Source organism: Lucilia cuprina, chromosome 6 (genome assembly GCF_022045245.1).
Source record: "Lucilia cuprina isolate Lc7/37 chromosome 6, ASM2204524v1, whole genome shotgun sequence".
Classification (NCBI taxonomy): Eukaryota; Metazoa; Arthropoda; class Insecta; order Diptera; family Calliphoridae; genus Lucilia; species Lucilia cuprina.
Window position 1 is genome coordinate 899,869 of NC_060954.1, and position 24,221 is coordinate 924,089.

Consider the following 24,221-nt stretch of genomic DNA (forward strand, 5'->3'; position numbering starts at 1 on the left):
GGTGTTATAAAATAGGATTGAATAGACAGGTAGTTGCATTTACTGTTGTCGAGTAGATTTAAATTACAGAATTAAAGAAAATATTTAACTAAGAACTTTAAGAGATCTGTTGAGAAAACCATAAAATTGGTAAAAGATTCTTTTAAAAACGTGTTAGTTGAACTTAAATTTACAATGTAGGCACTAATCAATTTTACAAACTAAAAACTGCCATGATTTTTACATTCTAGTTTTTATTGTCCCTATGGATAACGAATTTGTTTACAGCTTGGGTCCACTTAGTAATATCTGAAGAATCTTTTTTTATTAAGTATACTTTCGTAATTTAACGCAGTTTAAGGCTTATCCAATTACTAACACTAAATGATACAAGTCGAGAAGCCATCTTCCCACAAACACTGCAAATTAATATAACAAACAAATTTTTCTTTAACTTTTTTTTAGCATTTATTTCTTATAATATGCTTATACAGAACATTTACTTTCTGGCTTGGTTGCGTTGCATATCCTTGGGGAAAGTTCTGACTGGAGGAGTACGAATACGACGGGCCTCCTTTGATCTGTTTCTTACGACCTTAGAGTGGATAGCGCAAGATACACAGTAGTGCAACTTGGCGTATAATTTGGGAAGAATGTAAGCTAGAATAGATAAAAGTTTTATCAAATTAGTAAAATACAACAACAATGCGATAAAGTTCAATTAACTTACAATCCCAAATGGAAGCTTCAGAGATATCACGGACAGCAGCAGCTTCAACAATGTTACGGATTACAAACTTCTTGATGGCCTTATCCTTAGGAACGCATCTGGCACAGTTGGTGCAACGGACAGCCTTAACGTGTCCTCTGTTGTGCTTGCAACGTCCTCCATTACGGCGTTTCTTGGTCTTAAATCATAAAATAATTCCAATTAAAACACATAGATAAAACAATTGTTATGCAAATAAACACATCAGAACCAAATATTGTATATTACAACAAACGATCGAGCTCAAAAATAATATTTTGTTTACAATTTAAAGATTTTTTCAATATTTTCACAATTTTTATTTAACAAAACGCACCATTTTGATACAGTCTTCTTTGGCCGGAAGAAAGAAAAAGAAAGAAATGTACGAAGCGAAGTTAGATGTAGTTGACAGGGTTGATATAACCCGACCAAAAATTATTGTACTAAAATATTGCCTAGCACGTGTCTGTCAAATTTAAAGTGTTTACACAAAACTATTGTAATAGATTATTGGTTAATATGAAAATAAATTATTAATTAATATGTTATAAATTTGATATTAATAATTACGATTTAAGCTTATATTTTGTATAAAATTACATGTATATAAATTTATTGTTTAAGAATTAGAAATATTACGAAATTTTTTTTATTAGTTTTTAAAAACTCGTTTATATTGTAATAGATTTTTTATTTTTTTTTAAATAATTTTTAAAATAAAAATGTTATGAACACTTATAGATAAAAGTTTATATTTATTATGTATATATATATGACATCATAAAGCCTAATAGAAATAAGTGTTTTTCTATTAAATATAAACAAAATTGAAATATATTTTTAATATTTGAAAATAATAAAAAATAACCGTCACTTATGATCCCTTGATGGGATATTATCCCAAATACACAAATCTCGGTGACAAAAACAACCATGTACAAGTGCTTTTCATTTGCGTAAATATGGTTATAGATAATGCGTTCACTGTTCAAATTGAAAACAGTATAACAATGCCATGTAAGAAAAAGTCTGGTTACTGATTACCACAACTGATTTCTTATAATTTTTATTACTTGGTTCAATTGAATTGTTTTTATAATTTAATTTTCTAAATCTACTGCAACAAAAATTTTCCCCAAAAATACAAAAAAGTAGAATCATTCTCCTGCATTATTGTAAAGTGTTTCTAAACTTGTAGTAAACATTATTAGTCAGTCAAATGAATGCATTATGTGAACAAGAAGGATAACAAAATCTCGAACATAAAGAAAAATGAAATGAAATAAAAGTGAAATTAGTGGAATAAAAAAAACATAAACGAAAGATAAAATATTTTATTAAAAATATCAGCAGAATAACCACCAAACAACAACCCATCCAAAAGGGTCGGGACGTAATTTAACAAAAACCTTAAAGTAGACCAACACACATATTGGTAGTAAAAATCCAATGAAATGGCATTAACTAAACGTATAAAATGCTTCAAATATATGGTTTACTGTTATATTATCCTATTAGCGGTAAGTTCTTAAATATTTAAAACTTTACAACAAACTCAAAAAACAATTGTAACTTTTTTGAAATTGTTATTGTGTTTAAATTAAAATAAATAAATATTGAATGGAAAACATGGTTGCGCAACACACCAACCAACATACTACATACATTGTTTGTATATACATACATACATACATACATACATACATACATACATACATACATACATACATACATACATACATACATACACATTTATATAGTACACATCCATTCAAATACATACACACATACTAATGCTGTATATGTATGTAAATAAACAATAATAGATATATATGTATAAGCATACATGTATGTGTGTTTGACTGTATGTAGGGTATGGATTTTAGAAGAGCATGTTTTGGATACACATCTTTTGCAAAATATAGGCAAATGACCTTAAATGCCATTTTCTATGGCAAACAAAGCAAACTCTATGGAAACATCAATAAAAACAAATAGTGATTGAAAAATCATAATTTTAAAAAATAAACAAAGGATATTTGTATGCATATATAGTATAATAATTATTTTATGTATCTTTAACAATTAATTTTCAATACTTAATATGTATGTGTCTAGGTAACGGGATGTACTCAAATATTTTTGGGAACATCTCTATTGTGGGGCCATTCGGGACACTATGGTGTAGTGCAAAATAGGTTATGGGCACCAGCAGCTTTACTATTGTGCTTAGGTCCTGGCACATTTATTTTGTGCTGGATAGGATGTCAAGCTACCAACCAAAAGAAACGTTGTCTTTTGGGTATGGTAAGTAATTTGTTTGTTTTTTATTTGTTGTTAATTTTATCGTACAATTTAATATTTTACAAAAATAAGTATTAATTTATTATGTTTTTATTTCTTTAACAAAAAACGAACAAAAAAGTTTGCTACCTTTCTGGTGATTAACATCTTAATACAGTTCTTATTGTGCGGTTGGTCATTAGCCATGCGAGAACATTTGCCATCATCTGTAGAGATTTATATAGATGACTCGTTCGTCGAGTTCTTGGATAAATTCTCCAGGACCAAGGTTGATAACCAACATTTGTGGAATAGAATGCAATCTCAGGTAACCTTGAAAAAGTATAATATAAATATAGGCTATTCATATACATACAAACTTTCATATATATGTAGGTTTTTAGTTTGTATCTAATACACACACATACAAACAAAAAAAAAATCACGCACTCATAAATACACATACATACATATTTTAACAACAAAAACCCCAGCAGTTGCACAAGGTGTCAATGTAACCCTTTTAACCAAGTTTTTTGGATTTTGCCAAAATAAACAGGATTATTTCGATAAAATGCATGTGGATTTTATATTTGTTGTCACTTTAGAATTAATATTTAAAATGAAAAAATATACATTTAGTTCAATTATCATTGTTAAGGATTACCTAAAGGGGATGTACATACATACATATGTACATCTAAAAAACATTTCTCTCTAACGTCAAGTTTTGCTTTTCAAGTTTAATTTTTTTACTTGTTTATCTTAGTTCAACGATTTATCATACAACACCTAATAATAATCTTTTAACGGCCCAGATTTTCGACCTGTCTGGTCTCTTTTATTTGTAAAATGTATATGTTTTTTAGAAAACATGTCGCGGCTCTTGATTAATGAATGATTGATCATTTTTTTCCTCTTCATCTATGGGTCCTTTTCATAATTGTAATAAGCTTTAATCTAATCTAATTAAGACAATAGTTAAGCATTTGATATATTTTCATGAAATCCTACATTAATGGAATTTTTAATGTTTTATAATAAATTTAAACTTGATTTTCTATAAAAATTACAAATTACTTAAAGAAAATCTTAATTGTTTTTGCATTTTACTTCAATACGTATGAGTAATCTGTATTAAATATACATAACTCATACACATGTTAATCACCATAAAATATATGAATACATACATATGTAGTTACAAACATATGTATGCAAAAAATTTGTATGCTTTTATGGATTGACGTTGACATTAGAGTTGGTTATATGTAAATAGCAAATTACTTTGTATATCCTTGGTGACTAAAGATGTTGATCAATGTTTTACAATATATTTATAGTAATAATTGAAATGTTTATTTCTATCCCATAATAGTTGCAATGTTGTGGTGTAGATGGACCGTTGGATTATCGTCGCTTGTCTTTGCCATGGTCTTGCTGTTCCAGGCCAGAACACGCATACGAATCAGCTTGTGATACGCACTACAAAAGGGGTTGTTTGGCTGTAGTTTCAGAACAAATAAAATACTCACTGTTAATAACAGCATTCGGAGCTGCCATCATTGCCATTTTACAGGTAAACAAAAACTACAAATAAAACTTAAACGTCCCAGCAGAGACCAGATAATAAATAATTTTTTTTACATTTCCAGAGTCTTGGTCTGTTTTGTGTTGTTCATCTGGCAATTTTATATGGAAAACACGAAAACGGTTATGAAAACAATAAGCTGAGTAAGAAACGTCAGCAACAATTTCTACCACTTTCCATTCAGGATAAACGCCAGGACATACCTTCACCTTTAAGTTTGTCACCAACAGCACCAGGCCATCGTGTGCTAAAAACCTCCGTTCCCGGTGGTAAAAAATGACAGACGATTAGCTTTTAAGTGTTCAATTGAATTAAAATTAAAAACAAAGAAAATTATAAAAAGAAGTTTTAGATTACTATTCGTAATAATATCTACACTACCTAATACTAAAAAACAAAAGAAAAAATACTATTCTACTAATTTGAGATGGAAAATAATAAATGTGGCCCTCAATTTATGTTGTTGTTATTTTGTCATGTTCAATGTACAAACAAAATTCAATTAAAAAGAATGAATAAAATAAAAGAAATTCTTAGAATTAGACATTTCAGTCAAAAATCTATCTAAATTTCTCAATATCTCTATCTGTTACTCCATTTGATATTTAGTTAATAGTTAAATTTATATTAATATGTACTATATTATGCGAAATATTCATACATACATATATAGTATATATTTATGTAGATGAATGATTATACAGATTTACATACATACATCTATGTGTAAGTATGTAAAATGTTTGTATTAATCGTGAAATGAGTTCAAGGATAAGGTGTTGACATGACATGTACATTGTACGTACTACATAAATTCATACCTACATAATATGTACTTGTATTTAGCACAACATAATGACAAGGTCATTTAAAATCTTACAGAAAAAACTAATATATTTGATTCATTTTGATTCATGATGATAACGTAATTTGGGCAGTTATATTTTATACATCTAAAGTATTGTCCAGGGATTGATTTGGGTATTACTATATCGTTTTCAGATACATGCAGTTGGTAAGTATTATTCTTATTTTCAAAAGAGGAATTAGAGTAAAGAAATTTTTTAATTCAAATTATGTTCAAGGACACTAGAACTACACTAGATCAGAACTGAACTAGAAGTGAACTAGAACTGAACTAGAACTGAACTAGAACTAGAACTGAACTAGAACTGAACTAGAACTAGAACTGAACTAGAACTGAACTAGAACTGAACTAGAACTGAACTAGAACTGAACTAGAACTGAACTAGAACTGAACTAGAACTGAACTAGAACTAGAACTGAACTAGAACTGAACTAGAACTGAACTAAACTGAACTAGAACTGAACTAGAACTGAACTAGAACTGAACTAGAACTGAACTAGAACTGAACTAGAACTGAACTAGAACTGAACTAGAACTGAACTAGAACTGAACTAGAACTGAACTAGAACTGAACTAGAACTGAACTAGAACTGAACTAGAACTGAACTAGAACTGAACTAGAACTGAACTAGAACTGAACTAGAACTGAACTAGAACTGAACTAGAACTGAACTAGAACTGAACTAGAACTGAACTAGAACTGAACTAGAACTGAACTAGAAACTGAACTAGAACTGAACTAGAACTGAACTAGAACTGAACTAGAACTGAACTAGAACTGAACTAGAACTGAACTAGAACTGAACTAGAACTGAACTAGAACTGAACTAGAACTGAACTAGAACTGAACTAGAACTGAACTAGAACTGAACTAGAACTGAACTAGAACTGAACTAGAACTGAACTAGAACTGAACTAGAACTGAACTAGAACTGAACTAGAACTGAACTAGAACTGAACTAGAACTGAACTAGAACTGAACTAGAACTGAACTAGAACTGAACTAGAACTGAACTAGAACTGAACTAGAACTGAACTAGAACTGAACTAGAACTGAACTAGAACTGAACTAGAACTGAACTAGAACTGAACTAGAACTGAACTAGAACTGAACTAGAACTGAACTAGAACTGAACTAGAACTGAACTAGAACTGAACTAGAACTGAACTAGAACTGAACTAGAACTGAACTAAAACTGAACTAGAACTGCACTAGAACTAGAACAGAACTAGAACTGAACTAGAACTGAACTAGAACTGAACTAGAACTGAACTAGAACTGAACTAGAACTGAACTAGAACTGAACTAGAACTGAACTAGAACTGAACTAGAACTGAACTAGAACTGAACTAGAAATGAACTAGAACTGAACTAGAACTGAACTAGAACTGAACTAGAACTAAACTAGAACTGAACTAGAACTGAACTAAAACTGAACTAGAACTGAATAATTAGATTGGACATATGTTTAACATTTTCGACGAAGTACTTCTCACAATGTTTTATATGTTTGACATTAACAAATTATATGTTTGTTAATAACAAACAGATCTTTTAAAAATATTTATTAAAAAGATTTATTTTCATTACCGTTATTTTGCATTCGGATATCGAGATAAAATTAAATTTTTCTTGAAAAGACATCATATAGAAGAGGTTAAAATAGTACCCAATATTGGACTCATTCATATGTATATATTATTATGAAAATGTATGTATGTATGTTTACTATACATCATTTGACTTAAATATAATAAGTTATAAAGTATAAATGATAATAGTAATGCAAGCAACATGAAAGTGTAATGAAATTAAATAATTAGTTTTGGTTGATAACTGAATTAATGAATTTACTTGACTGACGACTGGCTGTTTGTTTGTGGGCTGTTTTGATTTGCCCTTTGCTAACATACACACACACATGGTATACGTATTTACATACATTCATTGTATTGTTGTATGGAAGCAATGTTATCTAAAGTTAAGTGTTGTCGCCCGACTAACCATTGTCAACAACATCTCCATCATAACATCTGTAAATTTATGGTTAAGTTGATTTTACCGCACCACATTACATTTATTATGAGTTAAGAACATTTAATGAAAAAACCACAAACAAATATTTGTTTAAATATTACATTTTTTACGCCAAATATAATGTCTGCTGATGTTGTTTATTTGATCATATGGCTTAGTGCAAAAACACTCTGAAACAAATCCTTAAAACAATAACATTTAGTTACTAAAATATCATTTAATACCAAAGTAAACCGCATTCTACTAGAATACACATAATGGGTGGGAGGAATGAATGAATGAGTGAGTGAGTGCTAGTACTAGCAATTGAACTAACATACTTCTGACAACCACCATGTTTGAGGATGTGATAATGGACATACTGCATATGGACTAATGTTTTAAATTATTTATACTGAAAACTATCGCAAATATTATTATGAAGAATGTATGAATGTGTATTATCATGGAAAGAACTGAATTGCAAGTAACAGAATTAGATATAAAAGGAAGAAATTTTCAAAGATTGTCACACAGTGAATCGTGAAACGTACAAGAGTAACAAACCAGCTCACTTAGCAATTCTTACTGTTAAATAAAATAATATTTATTATTCTCTAAACAAGATGAAAGTATTGTATCTAGTGTCAGTATTCATTTACATTGCAGCAGTTGTGGGCATGCCACAAAAGGTAAACTAATAATTTAAATTTTTAACATTTATTGATCAACGTATTAACTTGTTTACTATATTTTTCAGGTTTCATTAACGCCTTTATGTAAGTATTTTAAAATCTCAAATATATAGTTCTAAAACTATATATTCAATTTATATATTCTCTTCAAATATTTTCACAGCTTCAGAAGAAGATTTTGGTTCAGTAAGACAAAATATAGCCTCGATACATGATCGTTATCCTATTTATGTGCTTGGACCCTATCACAGTGAAGATCGTCAAAGGCCTAATTTAAATGCTTTACGAGGTTTGAATATCTATGAATTACCATTTGCATATCCAAAAAGATTTGTTGATAAGAAAAGCTTAGATAGTATTGGCGGAGGCCATTTAATCTAAACTAATATTGGACGCCAGCATGATGCATGACTACTAATACTAATATAATAAATTAATCCTTAAAAAATTGCATGTGTTCTTGTATATAATAATTAAATATTATTTAAATTTAAGTATTTAGTATATGTTTTAAAAGGCATGTCAAACATATACACACTGTATCAAAGGAATTAAACTAAGGACAATAATTATTAACTTGAAACTAAAACTTATACTGGTAATTGTATTATTTCTATTTTTCAACTTATCAATTAGCTTACATAAATAATTTAAATGCGGATTCAATAATGTTAAGGTAATTAAAATCAAATAGAATATAATGAGTAATCATCACAACTTCATGAATTAATTACTCAATTAATTATTTAAATTTTCTCAATTACAGAAAACTCTTGCTATCGAAATTAGTTGCTCAATGTGCGAATCAAAATCAAAAAAATAATAATCATTTATGTAGTCATATTTTCGATAATGATAATAGTAATGTATATTTCACAGTTTCTCCCGAACTTCAGTTATCGAACGAATCGTCCAAGATCAAGAAGAATTTCGATGAAATCGACAAAACCTCTGCCAGTTTCAGCACTCTCAATCAACTGATATAAAGGATAAAAATGCCCTCTAAGGAAGGACATGTTTCAAAAAATATTAATACGGAATTTGGATCAAGCAGCTCTCGTGTACATTAATCGAATCTGGTGTATTGTAATATTACGAAACTATAGTTTATGTTAATTATAATTTTATTATACAAAATACTTAGTCTATTTAGAAAAAAATAAAAAATTTAATACAAATTTTTTAAAAAAAATATGTTAGTTGTTTTTATTATTAATTAAGATTGTTTAAAAATTAAACTTAATTTAATTGTCTTTTTTTTAATTTATAATTAATATAAAAAAGTTAAAACGTATTTGTTAAGCAAGAAAACATGCGCCATTTTTAGATATTTAAATTAAAATATAACAGGGAGAGGCAAAAATTTAACGAAACTTTTATAATCAAATTAAATCAACATTGAACACCCTGTTCCACTACGTTTGTGAACAACAGAGTGATGCAATAAAATATCAAGTAGTGTAAAAAAAACATTAGAATTTTGCCGAGTGCATGTGTTTTGTTATAAATTTAGTTAAGTAATAGACAATTATTAGAAATAAAAGCATAAAATCATGAACCGGCTAGTGAAATTTGCACATACAACAATAAATCTTTCTTATAAACACTGTAACAAACATATTTTAAGTCAAAGTATTCGCAATTTCAGAAGTCAACCAACAATATCCAAGGTAATGGACGAATTCTTTGCTCTTTCTAAATAAACAACAACAAAAACATAAATTGCTTTTAATTTTTAGCCCTTATTAGAATCTTTTGCTATAAGAAAAACACCGGTTAGAATATGTCATAGCCAGCAAGCTAAACCACATGACAAGATCGTGGGCAAGTGGTTAATTACTTGTGGCGGTATGGTTTATTTAGCGGTGGTACTTGGAGGTGTAACAAGACTTACGGAGTCGGGTCTTTCCATGGTTAGTTGGAAATTGTTAGGTGAAAAAGTACCACGCAGCGAGTCTGATTGGAAAGAGGAATTCGCCAAATATCAAGAATATCCGGAATACAAAATGTAAGTAGAGAAGTACAGCAGTAATGCATTAAAAACAAAGCAAAATCATTCACAGGAAAAATGCGAATATGACTTTGGAAGAATTCAAGACAATTTTCTGGATGGAATACATACATCGTATGTGGGGTCGTGCTATAGGAGCAGTATTTTTGCTGCCGGCGGCTTATTTCTGGAAAAAGAACTATTTTAATAGTGGCGCTAAGAAATTTGTCCTATTGATGGGTACCTTAATAGGTTGTCAAGGTTTAATGGGCTGGTATATGGTAAAGTCGGGTCTTGAAAATCGTTTCGATGATGTTAACGATGTACCCCGTGTCTCACAACATCGTTTGGCAATGCATTTGGGCGCTGCATTTGTACTTTATACTCTATTCCTATCACAGGGTCTAAAACGGCTCTTGCCAGCCGAGTCTTTTAGTTCTATTTCAAGTCAAGCTTTACGTTTTAAGAGACTTGCCTACGCTGCCAAGGGCCTTATATTTTTAACAGCTTTTTCGGGTGCATTTGTAGCCGGTTTAGATGCCGGTTTAGTGTATAACTCATTTCCAAAAATGGGTGATAAATGGATACCAGATGATATTTTAGCATTAGAACCTGTAAACAAAAATATAACCGAAAATCCCACAACGGTACAATTCAATCATCGTCTATTGGGCATTTCCACTTTGACGTTAGTAACGGCCATGTGGTTGTTATCAAAGAAAACTAAGCTACCGGGCCGTGCTTATTGGGCTATAAATGCTGCTGCCGCGGTAGGCTGGTTACAGGTTACCCTTGGCATTACCACTCTCCTTCATCACGTTCCGGTACCTTTGGCTGCAGCCCATCAATCTGGTTCACTGCTTTTGCTGTCATTTGCTGTGTGGTTAAGTCATGAGTTGAAATTTTTGAAATACATACCAAAGTAATGAAGAAAATAAGGTAACAATTTTATATATTTATTAATTAATTTAGTTTTGTGATTTCACCATTTCTTTATTATTTATTAAAACAAAATTAAAAAAGTTATCAGATAATTAAAATTTAACATTAACGGAAAGGTACTTGAAATCCAACAATATATTGTATATATAAAAAAAACAAAACAAATAAACAAACGTATGAATGAAGATTGTATTATGTACAGCTAAAAAAATTCATTTATATTCTAATTAATATGTACAAATATGTGGGCGGCAAAGTAAAATCGTTCAAATTGCTTACTGGAATTTGTACGATATGATCACGATTGGTTTGCGTAGATTATTATTACATACGAGTACTACTATTTTTGTTTTTTATTTATTTTTTTTTTAAATATTAAAACTATGGATGCCGATTTTTTACATTTTATTTTGAAATAAATTAAAATTTACATTTATGAATTTAGTAAATGAGTATTTTGTTTGTGAATATTGAGTATTTTTAATGCAACAATGGGCAAATAACTTACATATTACATAGAATGAATTGTTTGAGAGAGAATACGAGAATGTAATAATAAAGATAATGAACGAATTGATGTTTAATGAAAGAGGAATAGGGATAATAAATGTAGTACATACACATAAGGTTTTCTTAAGATTAGATACAATGATGAAAATCGAAAATAATTCACTATTTCAAATCGAAAATTTCAAATTTTACTTTATGTCAAATGCTTAATTTTGAACATATTACGTTAGGGTAACTTATGAGCATGTATAATGCGATAAAGAATGGTGTTAACCTAAATATGCAAACGGATTATAGGGTTGAGGGAAAAATCCTTGGAATGGATTGGCTGTAGGTTGGACAGGCACTGAAGTGGTCACATACATGGTCTGGACAGTTGGTACAACTTGCGTAGAATAGAGTGTGGTGTAGGCGGTTTTTGCACCGAAAGTTAATTTTAATACTTTACTCTCAGTTTGTGTAACTATCGTTTGTTGGACAATGGGTGAAGTAATCGTTTGGAATTGCTGAGGCAGAGGTAATAGGAAGGGATTTATTGTAGATGGTGGTAGAATGGGTGGGGGCACCGAAAGTGTTGTGGTCTCTATAACATAATCAGTTTTCTCAACAACACCCTTTGCCTTAGATAAGGTTCTAAATGTAGTCGATTGACCATTGGTAATTGGCACCACATATGACTCCCATAAAGTCTCCAATTTAACCACTGGACGTGAGTTTGTAATTACATTTTGTGATGGCAGATTTAGCACTCCTGTAGTAAATGTTGGTTGTATTTGTTGGGTTGTCTTATTGAATCTTGCACCATCAAAGTCGTTTTTATGTGATTCACCACTGCCATTCTCCTGGTTGCCTTCATCGCCAAATTCCAAGTCTAAATTGATTTCAGAACCTGCTTCATCTAAGTTGCCTACAAAATCTTTGAAACCATTAAATTCCTTTGTTTCCAATTGGGGCGATGAAGTCTTTGTCACCGTTATCAGGCTGGTCAAATCAATCGTCTGCACCAAAGTATGATAAGTAGTCTCATTATCGTTTTCATTGATAACGGGTAGAATTTGAGTTTTCAATTTCTTGTTAACAATACTAAAAGATTCGGTTATAGTTTCTAAAATTGGCGTATCGGTTTCACCATTAACATAAATAGGTGGTAAAGTTGTTATACTGCCTACTAACACGCCTTCCGCCTTGGTCGAAGCGGCTAAAATATTCTCCGTCAAAGGTTCGTCATCATTTCGTGGCTCTATAGAGGGTTCTGGCGTAAGATATTTTTCAATGGTCGAGGTGACCGTAATAAAACGGGTCTTTTTCAAAACACCAGCCTATAAAGTTATAAAAAAGAACATTTACAAAATCTACTTGTCATCCAGTAAATTCATCGACATACCTGGAATATAAATGGTTTCTTAATAGTTGCAATTTCATAATAGGTGTCTTTAAAGTCAGCTGGTGTGGAAATTTCAACATTAATGGTTTCGGTGAAAACCTTCTGTTTACCCTCTTGATCGATATTGTTCAAGATGGGTCCATTTTGTGAGCCGGATATTTCTAAATCGGTTTGATTGTAGATAACATTCTGGTTTAAGAAATTACCATTTAAATTGTCACTTAAAGCTGTTTCAGCAAAAACATTCGAATTGCTGCTGCCGGCAGAGGTAACATTGCTTAAACCACCCGCTGCTCCATTGGCCTCAACAGCTGGTTTTCGTATATTTACTCGAGGTTTGGGTGAAGTTTTATATTGCCAACGACCAGGAGTACGATTAAGTTTTGTTATATGCAAGTTGTTACTATCTAAATCCGAGTTGGTTACTTGTAATTTTGGTCGGAATGCTCTACGCACGGTTTGTTCTGTGGTGGTGGTAGCACTTGTTGTTGTAGAGTATCTTGGTTTGGAGGTGGTGGAATTCTTGTGCTTATTTTTTCTGTAACAGTTAAAGGAATTAGTTAAATGATTAGTGTTTATAACTATGAGATGATATGTACCTTTTGGGTTTGTTTCTAGTGGTAGTAGATTTCACTATAACTACCTCTTCCGGTTGAGGAGTAGTAGAAGTAGTTCCTCTATGACTTGATCCTTTTTTACTGCTCTTGCGGGATGATGAGGTGGAAGTGGACGAAGACGATGTATTGCGTAGTGTGACTTTATTATTATTACTGCTGCTTTTTTGTGGTGTTACAGGTGCGGCCGTTTTCAATACTTGCAAAGTGCTGGAAGCTCTTACCTTATTCTTTTTATTCTTATGCGATCTCGAGGGTGCCTTAGAACTTGTTACAATACTGCTGGCAGTGTTTTTCTCAGGTGTAACAACAACTGGGGTTCTGGAATTTTTGCTATTTGATTTTAAATTTACAACACGATAAGTTTCCTCTATAAATTGTGGTGGTTGTCGGGAAAGTAAATCATATTCAGGATCCTGTACGTCATTATCAATAGTAAGGGAAGTTTGGACAATTTCATTTGGTATGACGACATCTTGAGGCTTAGAAACCGGAACAGCAACAGATGTAGAGGTGCTGGCAATAGCATTAGGTGGTTTTAATTTATTTTCGTTGCCTTTCGAAGTAATTTGGGTTTTCGATTTTGTATTAACGGTTTTTAGTTTAGTAGGATTTATAGCATCATCCGATGTAATGGGGGCCACATTTTCGGGTTTTGTTTTTATAACAGGTGCTATTATTTCTGGTGTTATGACTATGTAATCAAATGAAAACGAATGTGTTTAGTTTTTGTTTTTTTTAATTATTTTGCATAATTACCTAATGATGGTGCACTTTGTGGTGAGAAAACCATTACTGTATTACCAATAGTAGTGGTAAAATCCAAAAAACCATAAATGGTTTGCGTTAAGAGAGGGCCATCATCGTTCGATAAACCAACTTGCGCTATTTAGGTTTGTGTATGATAATATTAATGTTAATAAAAAGAAAAATCATGTTAATGTAATATTTTGTGGCAGATTAACAGGTTTTCCTATGTTAAGGAAATCTCTTACTTAAATTTTAAATTTTACTGGATACTTGAGTTATTTAGGTTGTTTATGATAAAAATAAACTAAAGTTAATGTATTGAACTAGTTTTTTTTTAATAACAACTAATAATTTGTTTTTGTGTCAAAGTAACAGGTTTTCAAAGTTAAGGAAATATCCTTCTTATCAAATGTGTTAACAAATTTTAAATTTTACTTGTTATTATTTTTTTTTTTTTGAAAATTTCATTTTTTAGTTAAAGTTTTTAATGAGTAACAAACGATTTTGTTAGGAAATCTCTTTTTGTTTACGCACAACTAGACATACAAATTTTATTAAAATAACTCCTACAATTTTCGTTTTTATGTAGATTATGAATGAATCTTGTGAATTTTAAATGAATTAGTTTATTGTCTTGCGCCACATTTAAAATACTCGTTTTCTAAACACACTTCTAGTTGTTAACGTTTTTTTTTGTTTAATTTATTTACTGACAAACATTATAACACATTGATTTGTTGAAATAGGTGAATAATTAAGTTTATTGTTTATTAAAAGAGTTTATTAGTTGTTTTACCTTCCTGGAGTAATGAACGACTATTACACTCATAAAAAATTGTTAGTTAAATGTAAGAGTGTCATTAAAACTGAAACGACTAAACATAACTATAATTTTATCTCAATTTTGCTCAAAACTTTTCTTATAAACTTTAGTTATAATACACATAATTTTAATCAACTTATTAATAGGATTGGTTAACGGCTTCTTTGCATAACGCCACACAAATCATTGTCAGAGTTTTAGCTATTCGGCATAACTTTTTGAACATCGAAACAAAAAATTTATGTTCATATAAAATTTGTAAATTTATATATTTCAAAATTGGCAAATAACTATTATCACAACAATAGATTTTTTTGCTGTTTATCTAATTATGCAGGTTTAAACTTTCGTTTTCATTTTGCTTACCATTTATGAATAAAAACAAGATTATGGTCCAAATATTCATTTTGTTTTTTGTTACAAAAAAAGGCCGTGTGAAGATTAGCTAATATAATTTATTGATAATGATGATGCTGCTGCTGCTGGTTATGTTTGTTTAAATTAATACATTAGTAACACAAAACAAATACAAACAAATAAATGTATAATTGGCTAAAAAATAGAAATAAAACAGAAATAAAAAATCAATTAACAAATTAAAGAATTATAACAATATTTACAGATTTAAAATTGATCAATGCCAAATGAGTTCATTTATTTCTTGAAAGATTATGATTGATGAGTTGATACATAGATTAAACGAACGATAAATAGGAAGATTGTTACAACTTAAAAAAATAGTATACAAGTATTTTTTTAAGTTTAAATCATAAAAAGCTAATAATAAATATATTATTATTATTATTATTATTATTATTATTATTATTGGGGGATCTTTTGTTTATCATAAAGCAGAATCAAAAGAAATGATTTTAATGCAAATGTTTAAGAAAGATTTTGTCTTGAGATCCCAGAATTTACAACCAAGCATTCTTAATTTAGAATTATTTTTAGAAAATAAGGTTAAAATCATGTTAAAATAATCAAGTTTATTGACAAAATGTCTGTTCTTGTACTCGTATGTTTTGCAAGTTTTTACAACAAGTTGTTCCCATACTAAAATTTTAATATATTTTGTTGTTTTTCTTATTACTTCTGACTTAAACCTGCAAAACTTACAGACATATTAACAAATTTCGAATATTTCTAAATTTGTTTTACATTTCGTTTAAGAAATTTACATTTAAAATTGCACTTAAGCTGTATTAGCCATGACAGTCGCTATATTATTCTCAGAATGGTATCTTAACTTAAAGTTCCTTTTCCATTGGTTTAATTTGCTGGCTTTTGTATTTTAATTCTAGCTGAAGTTTTATGTTGCTTTATCCATGGCATTCGCTAAATTATTCCCAGAAGGGAAGCTTAACTTAATGTTCCTTTTCCATTGGCCTAATTTGCTGACCTCCGTATATTAATTCTGGCTTAAGTTTTATGTTACATATTATATGCCTTCGATTGGAATAGTGTTAGGCCAAGAGCTTTCTTATGTTTTCATTTTACTAACATATAAAAACAAAAGCTCTTAAAGAGCTCATTAGACACTTGTGTAGTTTAGAAAGAGGCTTGAAAACAAAGAATTTTCTCAAACTATAAAGAATCAATTATTATCAAATGTGTGTAACATAAGAGTAGGAGTTTGTTATATAAACATTATTATAAGAGTCACTGAATCTCTAATCTTGTTTCAGAATTTATACATCAATTTTTTTAGATATGGTGTCATTAAGTTGTTTCTGTATTTCAAATACTGTAATAGCGAAAAGCTTTACAATAACTTTAAAATAAAAGTTTATATCTTCTTCTTTTTGTCAGATATCATAACGTTTATAAATTCTTAAAAACTTTATATAAGCCCCTATTCTGCATTTCAATTCTAATCAAAATTTTTTTCGTTTGACAACTTAGTTATTCCTCATTTCGATTCGACTCTCCGCCACATAAACAACAACTAATAAAAACGTAGGTATGATTGTAACGCAGAATACGCACGATCGTAAAGCATTGAAACGAAATAGAATTGCTTCTTCTTTTTCTTACGATTCAGGTTTTTGTTGGAATACCTTTTTTTCGATTGTTGCGTAACTGAATGCGTAAACGTAATCGAAATGCAGAATAGAGGCAATAACCTTTAGTTTACTACAAATTGTGAGATATAAGGTTTATAATTTTAGATTCAGCGTTGCTCAATTCTTTCGAAAAGTTTACTTATTGAATCCAGCATTGTTCAATTCTTTAGAAATGACCTTTAAGTTATAACGTTACTACGAGTTCCCTAATGTCTAGAACCTAATATGTTTGGTTGCTTTACATTTTGAAAATATGGAAATTTCAATAGGATTTTAGGGATCTAATGTAAAAGACATTCAGTTTGTTCAAGTATTCCTTAGATTTGCCGGTTTTTTACAGTAAATCGTTTGTTTACTTCAATTTTCAATATATTTTTGTGTTTCTGATTTTTTTTTTTTTGTTAAAAAAAAACAGGATTTGCAATCAGTCAAAGTTTTAAAAGATTTTTAAATTAAATTATGTATAAAAGTTAGTTGATTAATTATGTTGAAAAGTATTAATAATACAAATAGTTTAATGACTTTATCTATATAATTAGAAAAATAATTAAAACAACTGTTTTATTGTTTTCGAAACTTTTTCACACAAAACGACCTATTTTGTTTAACACCACTGTTTATTACAACCTTTTTTTATTGTAATCTAACAGATTGTACTTATCAAGTATTTAAACTGAATCTAGTTAGGTAATATACGGATTATTTTTTTTCCTTATAACACCAGAATTACTTACTGTTGTTTTTGTTGTTGTTTTTTTCTGTTATTTGTTTCTTTAAGTTCAATTTAACTCAAGGTTATATACTTTCAAACATTTTTTTTTCTTAGATCTCTTTTTTTTTTTTGTTTTTTTCTTATTATTTTAAACTTAATTGAATATTAACGTCAACTAACAACAGAAGAAATAATAAGAAAAACAACAACTATATGTATACGTATGTATGTAGATATATATGTATGTATATATGTAGATATAAACAAAGAAACTCATAAGTATGAATAACGTTAACAATATGAATAGTTAAAGGTAACGGACATTATAATCAAGTACAAACTGACAAACAAATAAATAATGCTAGAAGCACAATTAAATCGCAAGCATATAATTCTTATATAAACATATATAGACAAACAAACATATATACATATATACATATGCTTGTATGTTGAAAAACTATGCTATATGCATAAAATTTTGTTCACAAAATGTATGTACAAAACAATTTTCATATGTTTGTATAAAATATCTGTAAGATTTTGTTGTTTTACTTAAGAATGAAGTATTGAGATTATAATAACAATTCATTTATTATATGTACTGTCCACGTACCAGTTAGTTACCGAATGTAGTGTGTTTTTATTTTATTTAAATTTACGATCACTTTTATTCCTATTGGCTTTATAGTAGTGATTTTGTTGGTAAATGGAAGTAAAAGCACACAAATTATTGTATAATTATTAACAGTATTGTAAAATAAAAAACCGCCTAAAGAAATTCTGCAGTTGTTGCTATTGTATAAAAGAAATATAATAATTATAACCGTTGCTGCTTAAAACCGTTAATATAATTAGTTATTGTTGTTGATTTTAATATTGTTTCTGCTGCTGCTATTGTTGTACACACTTATGTATACATATGCTTTACACACATATTGCTTATTTAGTGTAAAAACGTCTTAACTTATAAATTAAACTTTTATAAAAAAAAACACATTTTCAATGTCATTTTATTGTGTTTATTTTTTTGTAAATTTTATTGTTTATGAAAAAAAAGTTTCAAATAAAAATTTTAGCAAACATTGTTTGAAATATTTTAGAAACAAAATTTTAAACAAGTAACGTTTTTACGTTAAGCAAGCGATATAACTTTAATAATGTGTGTAAAATGTACGTTTTTTTTTCTTTTCTTTGGTTTATTTGTGTGCTTAAGAGTGAGTATCTATGGCAGCAGAGTATTTGATTTTGAGTAACGTAAACGTGGGATCAAAACTCAAGCAAGCGGTGTTAACATTCGAAAAGTAGTAACAACAATCACAGCTCGAAACAAGTTACAACATAAACAACAAATTGCACTGCACTTAAAATGTATAAGTAAGTTTGTTTGTATGTATCTGAATGTGAATGAACAGACTGAAAGGTGGCGGGAGGTTGAAACTGAATGTTATTGCTAAAAAAATATTTAACAACATGTACATACATACTCACATACATATATACATGTATGTATGTTTAAATGTTTGGGCTTCTATATGTACATAAGTAGTACATACATAAATTTGTTTTTTTTTTCTTCTTTACCTATATACCTATTGTTGTATAAACATTTAACTAACTGAACGATATTTTAATTTGTAGCTATGTACCTATAAATCTTTATTTTTTTCTGTTTCAAATATACTATCTTTGGATTTGAAACTATTTCAGTTTATTTTTGTAGTATGTATTTTTTATTTATAATTTTATTTGGAGTAACTACAATATTTTTTTTCTTTTAAATGTTGAAAGAAACTTGTTTATCAACAGATACACAGTTTTTTTTTTAATTTTTATTTTACTTTTTTTTTTTGTGTAATTATTTCTTTTATAATTATTATTTTGTAATTAACTTTATTTATTTCATTACTCACTTTTATTTTATAAATTGCACTTTTTTATTATTAAATTTATATTTTATTTTATAAATTTTTATATTTTTTTATTTTAAACTATAATAAGTTTTGTATTAAAGAATTTACAAACTAACTAAACTAATTAAGAAAAAAAACTTATAATACTTCTTTAAAGCCGTAAGAAATTACTTTAAAATAGTTACACTATAAACACAATAATAATATTAAAACAAAAGCCAGCCAGCAAGTAAGCGTCTTTGCTGCAACGAAGCTAAGAAAACAATAAAACTGGTTATGTTAAATACGTTTTAAAAGCTGGCTTTTTAATTATGAAGTTGTTGCTTGTTGGTTTGCTTACTGGCTTGCTGCTGTTGGTTGGCTTTCGGACTCTTGCCTGTCTGGCATTGTAAACAAAACTTTACATAACTTTAACTTTATTTCTTTCAAACGCTATGAACTTTATTTTTTCTTAGCTTTATAACGATGCTCTATTAGCTCTATTAGTAGCAGTTGACAATTTATTTCACATAAATTTGATCAACATTTTAAAACCTATTTTTTTTTTTCATTGGTCGGTCATGTTCAAAATTTCAAGTAAAAAAAAGTCAACGTTCCTTAGCTTTATAGCAAAATCTTGTTTAAATCTATACTCTATACGCTCCTGCAAGAAGACTTAAGCTTTTTGAGCTTCTCTTACATACAAAAGAAACTTTGCTGGATGTGTCATAAATTATTTAGTAGTCTGTGTCTGCGATTGTTGCTTATTCACAGTTCGCTAGCAAACACCATTTATTCGCAATCACTCGTACCTACATAGATATGTATGTATGTTTGTTTGTATGTGTATATCTTTATAATTGTTCTGTGTGAGAAATAAATTTTAGCCAAATATTTATCTGCTAGTAATTCATCTAAAATGTTAACCATTAAATATCAAACAAAGCTTACACATGGCTTGCTTCTCAGTAATTTAATCATCATCATTAACTTACTTAAACAGTAGAATATTAACAATATTTAAACAAACATACTTATACAAAGATGTGTTATATATTTTAAAGATTTCAAATTTTTTAGAATTAGAATTTCTTATTCTTTGGGTTTTTTTTCAAGCACATAACATAAAGTCAAAGTCCTTTTGAATTAGAGCAATATTTTATGCTGGAAAAAGTGCGTATGAATTTAATTGTTGCATATCTTTAGGATTATATTTATACTAAAATGATTAATAATTTTATATTCTTGTTGATTATTAACAAAATAATATCAAACCTAAACTTGTAACAATTGTTAACTATTTTATTGTAAAATAGTTTTACAAAAACTAACAATATTTCCAAAAGTTGCTCGAACTCGTATTACGATTTCAATTAGTTAAGGTTTAGGTTAGCCATTCAAACAAGTTTAAGTGGCTAATGTGGAACCGTCTGACCGTCATATGAGTCTTTTCTATAAAAACTACTCTGTACATTGAGAGTTAAACCTACTGGTTCGATTCACGAAATGTAGCATATTTTTTAGAATTATCCTCGATGTATCCTCTATACAAGAGGGAAAAGCGGATTCAAATTAAAATTCCCTGTTCCTATTAAATGTCGAACAGTAATAGAGGAGTAGAGATATAGTCTCCCCCCTCAACTTCTGCAGTAGTCATTGTAGTGGATATGATTGCCAGATGCTTAAGAATAAGCAAGACTTATAGAGGCTTCGAAGTTAGAGAACACTGGATCCAAATTAGTATTCCCTGTTTCTATTAAATTCGAACAGTAACAAGGAAGATGAGATATAGTATCCCCACTCTTTCTCCAATGCAATCTCCCCATCGACTTCTGCAGTAGTCATTATACATGGCATGATTGCTTAACAATAAGCTAGACTTAAGACTTATAGAGGTTTCACTAAACCATCTGATCTGAGCCTTTTATGATCTACGTTTTCAATTAGAATCTATATAACAGGAAACATTATACAAAACGATATTTGATAAAATTTAATATCTGTTTATTTATTGCTTTTGATAGTCATTATAAAACGTTTGTAACTAGTTGATTTTAACAAATTTTTTATCATCAACAATTCGAAATATATCTTCACGAAAATGCAGTAAATCATCTAAAAATCTTCGACTGCTTTCATTATGCAAAGCGGTCATTACAGGTTTAATATTTTCAATATGAGCCGTTTCGGCTAAATCATCATAGTAAAAACCCTAAAACAAAACAGAACATTATTAAGAATAAACAATTTAAATATAAGAAATAAACAATTAAAACCCACCTGTTCCTCACCCATCATATGCGCCTGACGTTTTCTAAGACCCTTGGCAAAACGTTGTTGCATTTTACTTTCAGTATCCTCTAACATTTCACTTTGGCTGGGTAAATTCTGTCTACCCGTCCAATAGGTCAAAACGAATCTTGCCTGTAAATCCATCATTTGAGCTGCACAAACATAATATGGTATACCAATAAATGCCATCGTCGGATGACGTATATTAATACAATGTTTATATAGATCTTTAACATAATTATCATCAACATAAATGCCACAATCCATAGATAAAAATGGAAAGGCATATTTATAGCCGGTGCAATAGAACACTATCGTATATTGATCACTAGACGTATCTTTGAAATATATTGTATCACCTTCAATATGAGATACATCAGGTTTTTGATTAACATTTGATTTGAACTTTGTCTTGGGTGTCTCGGCCATATGATGACTGAGTGTTACTTTTTTTGCTACTTTTGATATTTCATTACATAAATCCATGCCACTGGGACCGGCTCCAATGATTAGTACGGTTTCATCTATAGTGTTTAAAAATACAAATGTAATTATTTCTATATATAAATTCTAGAATTTTTGAGAGAAGATTTATAGCTCAAAGTTTTTTTTTTTTTAATTTTAAATGGAATTAGTGAGTTTGTGTTAAAACATTTAGAAATCATTTTTAAATTCCTTAAACTTTGAGTTATATTTAGTATTTTATTTGTTTAACCTTTAAATCTATTAGCATTTTTATAATCATGACTGTGAATTTGTAATCCGGTAAATGTATTTGATCCTTTAATGCTGGGATACGATGGCGTATGATAGTGACCATTGCATACTAGAACATAATCGTACGATAGAAAATCTACCGCTTGTGTTTTTAAATTTTTCACTATCACCTGCAATAGATATTTAGAAGAATTTATTTTAGTAAAATATAAAAAAAGAAATTTTGATTTCGATATTAAAATTTATTTTAATTTAAAATGAAACATTAGTTTCAGAACTTGCTTTTCATTAGTGATTAATGTTTTAACAATTTCTTGAAAACTCTTAAAAAAAACAAATAAACATTTTTATGTGTACATTCCTAATGGATATTTGTATGTATGAAAGCAGCCGCCAACCAGCAAACTCTTTCAACTTTCAACAGAACAAATAATTGATCCGTACATTTAAATCAAGCATTCAATGCTCGTAAACAATTTATTTAGATTTATTTCTTAAAATTTTATTACTCTTTTGTTTATTATAAAACCACACAGTGTAGATGTGTTAAACTTTTGTTTATAAACCTGGCCCGTTTATATAAGAAATATGTATTTTTAATAAAAACCCAAAATAATTTAAATGTTTCAATTTTTGAGAGCCAATCTAATATGTTTGTATTATATAAGTGTTAAAGGAATTTATACATACCTGCCATTTATCACATCTTGTTGGTGATATTCTTATAACATAATGCAAAAATTTTATATGTTGCAGCAAATTGTGTGCTTTGCAATAATCATTTAAAAATTTCTCTATAACTTGTGATGGCACATATGATTCTTCAGAGCGTTCTATGGGAAAGTCTGGATAGCCCATTACCTCTTTGGGTAGATTTGTTCTTAGTCCCTGATACATGCTGCTATGAACATCAATGCCATACTCATCTTTACCAATTTGATCCGTATATACCCATGTACCGCCTACACTATTTGTCTGTTCGTAGATGGTAACTTGAAAACCATCTTCTAAAGCTCTGCGTGCCGCACAGAGACCCGCTGTACCAGCTCCAACTATACAGATTCGTTTCATTTTTTCAACTAATTAATTTAAAACAATTCTCATTGAATTGATGCCATGCAATTAATTATACATACGTTATACTTAATCTAGCTAATAAAATAAATGATAACAGAAGCGAAATAATAATAATAATCATAAAAAAAGACAAGTGGACGTAAGTGTACATACATACATACAAACATATGTACATACATTATCATTGTTAATCAGAGGTTATGCTTTGATATACTAACCCTAATGAACTGATTAATTTTACAGCAACAATTACATATTGTTGTTGTTT

The 24,221-nt window shown here is 29.2% G+C and overlaps 6 protein-coding genes across 8 annotated transcripts; 3 read left to right on the forward strand and 3 right to left on the reverse strand.

Moving 5' to 3' along the window:
* Positions 1–422: 422 nt before the first annotated feature.
* On the reverse strand, positions 423–1,213 carry LOC111677003 (40S ribosomal protein S26). Its single transcript, XM_023438026.2, has 3 exons — positions 1,065–1,213; positions 710–887; positions 423–639 (listed from the first exon to the last, which is right to left on the reverse strand). Exons 1-3 carry the CDS (start codon positions 1,065–1,067, stop codon positions 479–481), a joined length of 342 nt encoding a protein of 113 aa, XP_023293794.1. The 5' UTR covers positions 1,068–1,213; the 3' UTR covers positions 423–478.
* A 533-nt stretch (positions 1,214–1,746) lies between these two features.
* Positions 1,747–5,062, forward strand: LOC111677028 (23 kDa integral membrane protein). Its single transcript, XM_023438055.2, has 5 exons — positions 1,747–2,250; positions 2,849–3,037; positions 3,156–3,341; positions 4,392–4,592; positions 4,669–5,062. Exons 1-5 carry the CDS (start codon positions 2,185–2,187, stop codon positions 4,882–4,884), a joined length of 858 nt encoding a protein of 285 aa, XP_023293823.1. The 5' UTR covers positions 1,747–2,184; the 3' UTR covers positions 4,885–5,062.
* A 2,951-nt stretch (positions 5,063–8,013) lies between these two features.
* Positions 8,014–9,360, forward strand: LOC111677033. 3 transcript variants are annotated; one of them, XM_023438061.2, is made up of 6 exons: positions 8,014–8,181; positions 8,250–8,268; positions 8,348–8,473; positions 8,821–8,860; positions 8,951–8,982; positions 9,064–9,360. In XM_023438061.2, exons 1-6 carry the CDS (start codon positions 8,116–8,118, stop codon positions 9,168–9,170), a joined length of 390 nt encoding a protein of 129 aa, XP_023293829.2. In that variant the 5' UTR covers positions 8,014–8,115; the 3' UTR covers positions 9,171–9,360. The 3 variants fall into 3 exon arrangements, with proteins under 3 accessions (XP_023293829.2, XP_023293828.2, XP_046810839.1); XM_023438060.2 differs by having other exon boundaries at positions 8,951–9,360; XM_046954883.1 differs by lacking the exons at positions 8,821–8,860; positions 8,951–8,982.
* A 268-nt stretch (positions 9,361–9,628) lies between these two features.
* LOC111677019 (cytochrome c oxidase assembly protein COX15 homolog) lies at positions 9,629–11,297 on the forward strand. The gene is made up of 3 exons (XM_023438044.2): positions 9,629–9,854; positions 9,924–10,192; positions 10,248–11,297. The coding sequence occupies exons 1-3, from the start codon at positions 9,738–9,740 to the stop codon at positions 11,098–11,100; spliced, it is 1,239 nt and encodes a 412-aa protein (XP_023293812.2). The 5' UTR covers positions 9,629–9,737; the 3' UTR covers positions 11,101–11,297.
* Positions 11,298–11,504: 207 nt separating this feature from the next.
* On the reverse strand, positions 11,505–15,622 carry LOC111677018 (mucin-5AC). The gene is made up of 5 exons (XM_023438043.2): positions 15,564–15,622; positions 14,384–14,509; positions 13,610–14,318; positions 13,011–13,548; positions 11,505–12,945 (listed from the first exon to the last, which is right to left on the reverse strand). The coding sequence occupies exons 1-5, from the start codon at positions 15,601–15,603 to the stop codon at positions 11,896–11,898; spliced, it is 2,463 nt and encodes an 820-aa protein (XP_023293811.2). The 5' UTR covers positions 15,604–15,622; the 3' UTR covers positions 11,505–11,895.
* Positions 15,623–21,854: 6,232 nt separating this feature from the next.
* On the reverse strand, positions 21,855–23,977 carry LOC111677023 (senecionine N-oxygenase). The gene is made up of 4 exons (XM_023438047.2): positions 23,567–23,977; positions 22,875–23,046; positions 22,148–22,683; positions 21,855–22,079 (listed from the first exon to the last, which is right to left on the reverse strand). The coding sequence occupies exons 1-4, from the start codon at positions 23,945–23,947 to the stop codon at positions 21,912–21,914; spliced, it is 1,257 nt and encodes a 418-aa protein (XP_023293815.2). The 5' UTR covers positions 23,948–23,977; the 3' UTR covers positions 21,855–21,911.
* Positions 23,978–24,221: the final 244 nt, after the last annotated feature.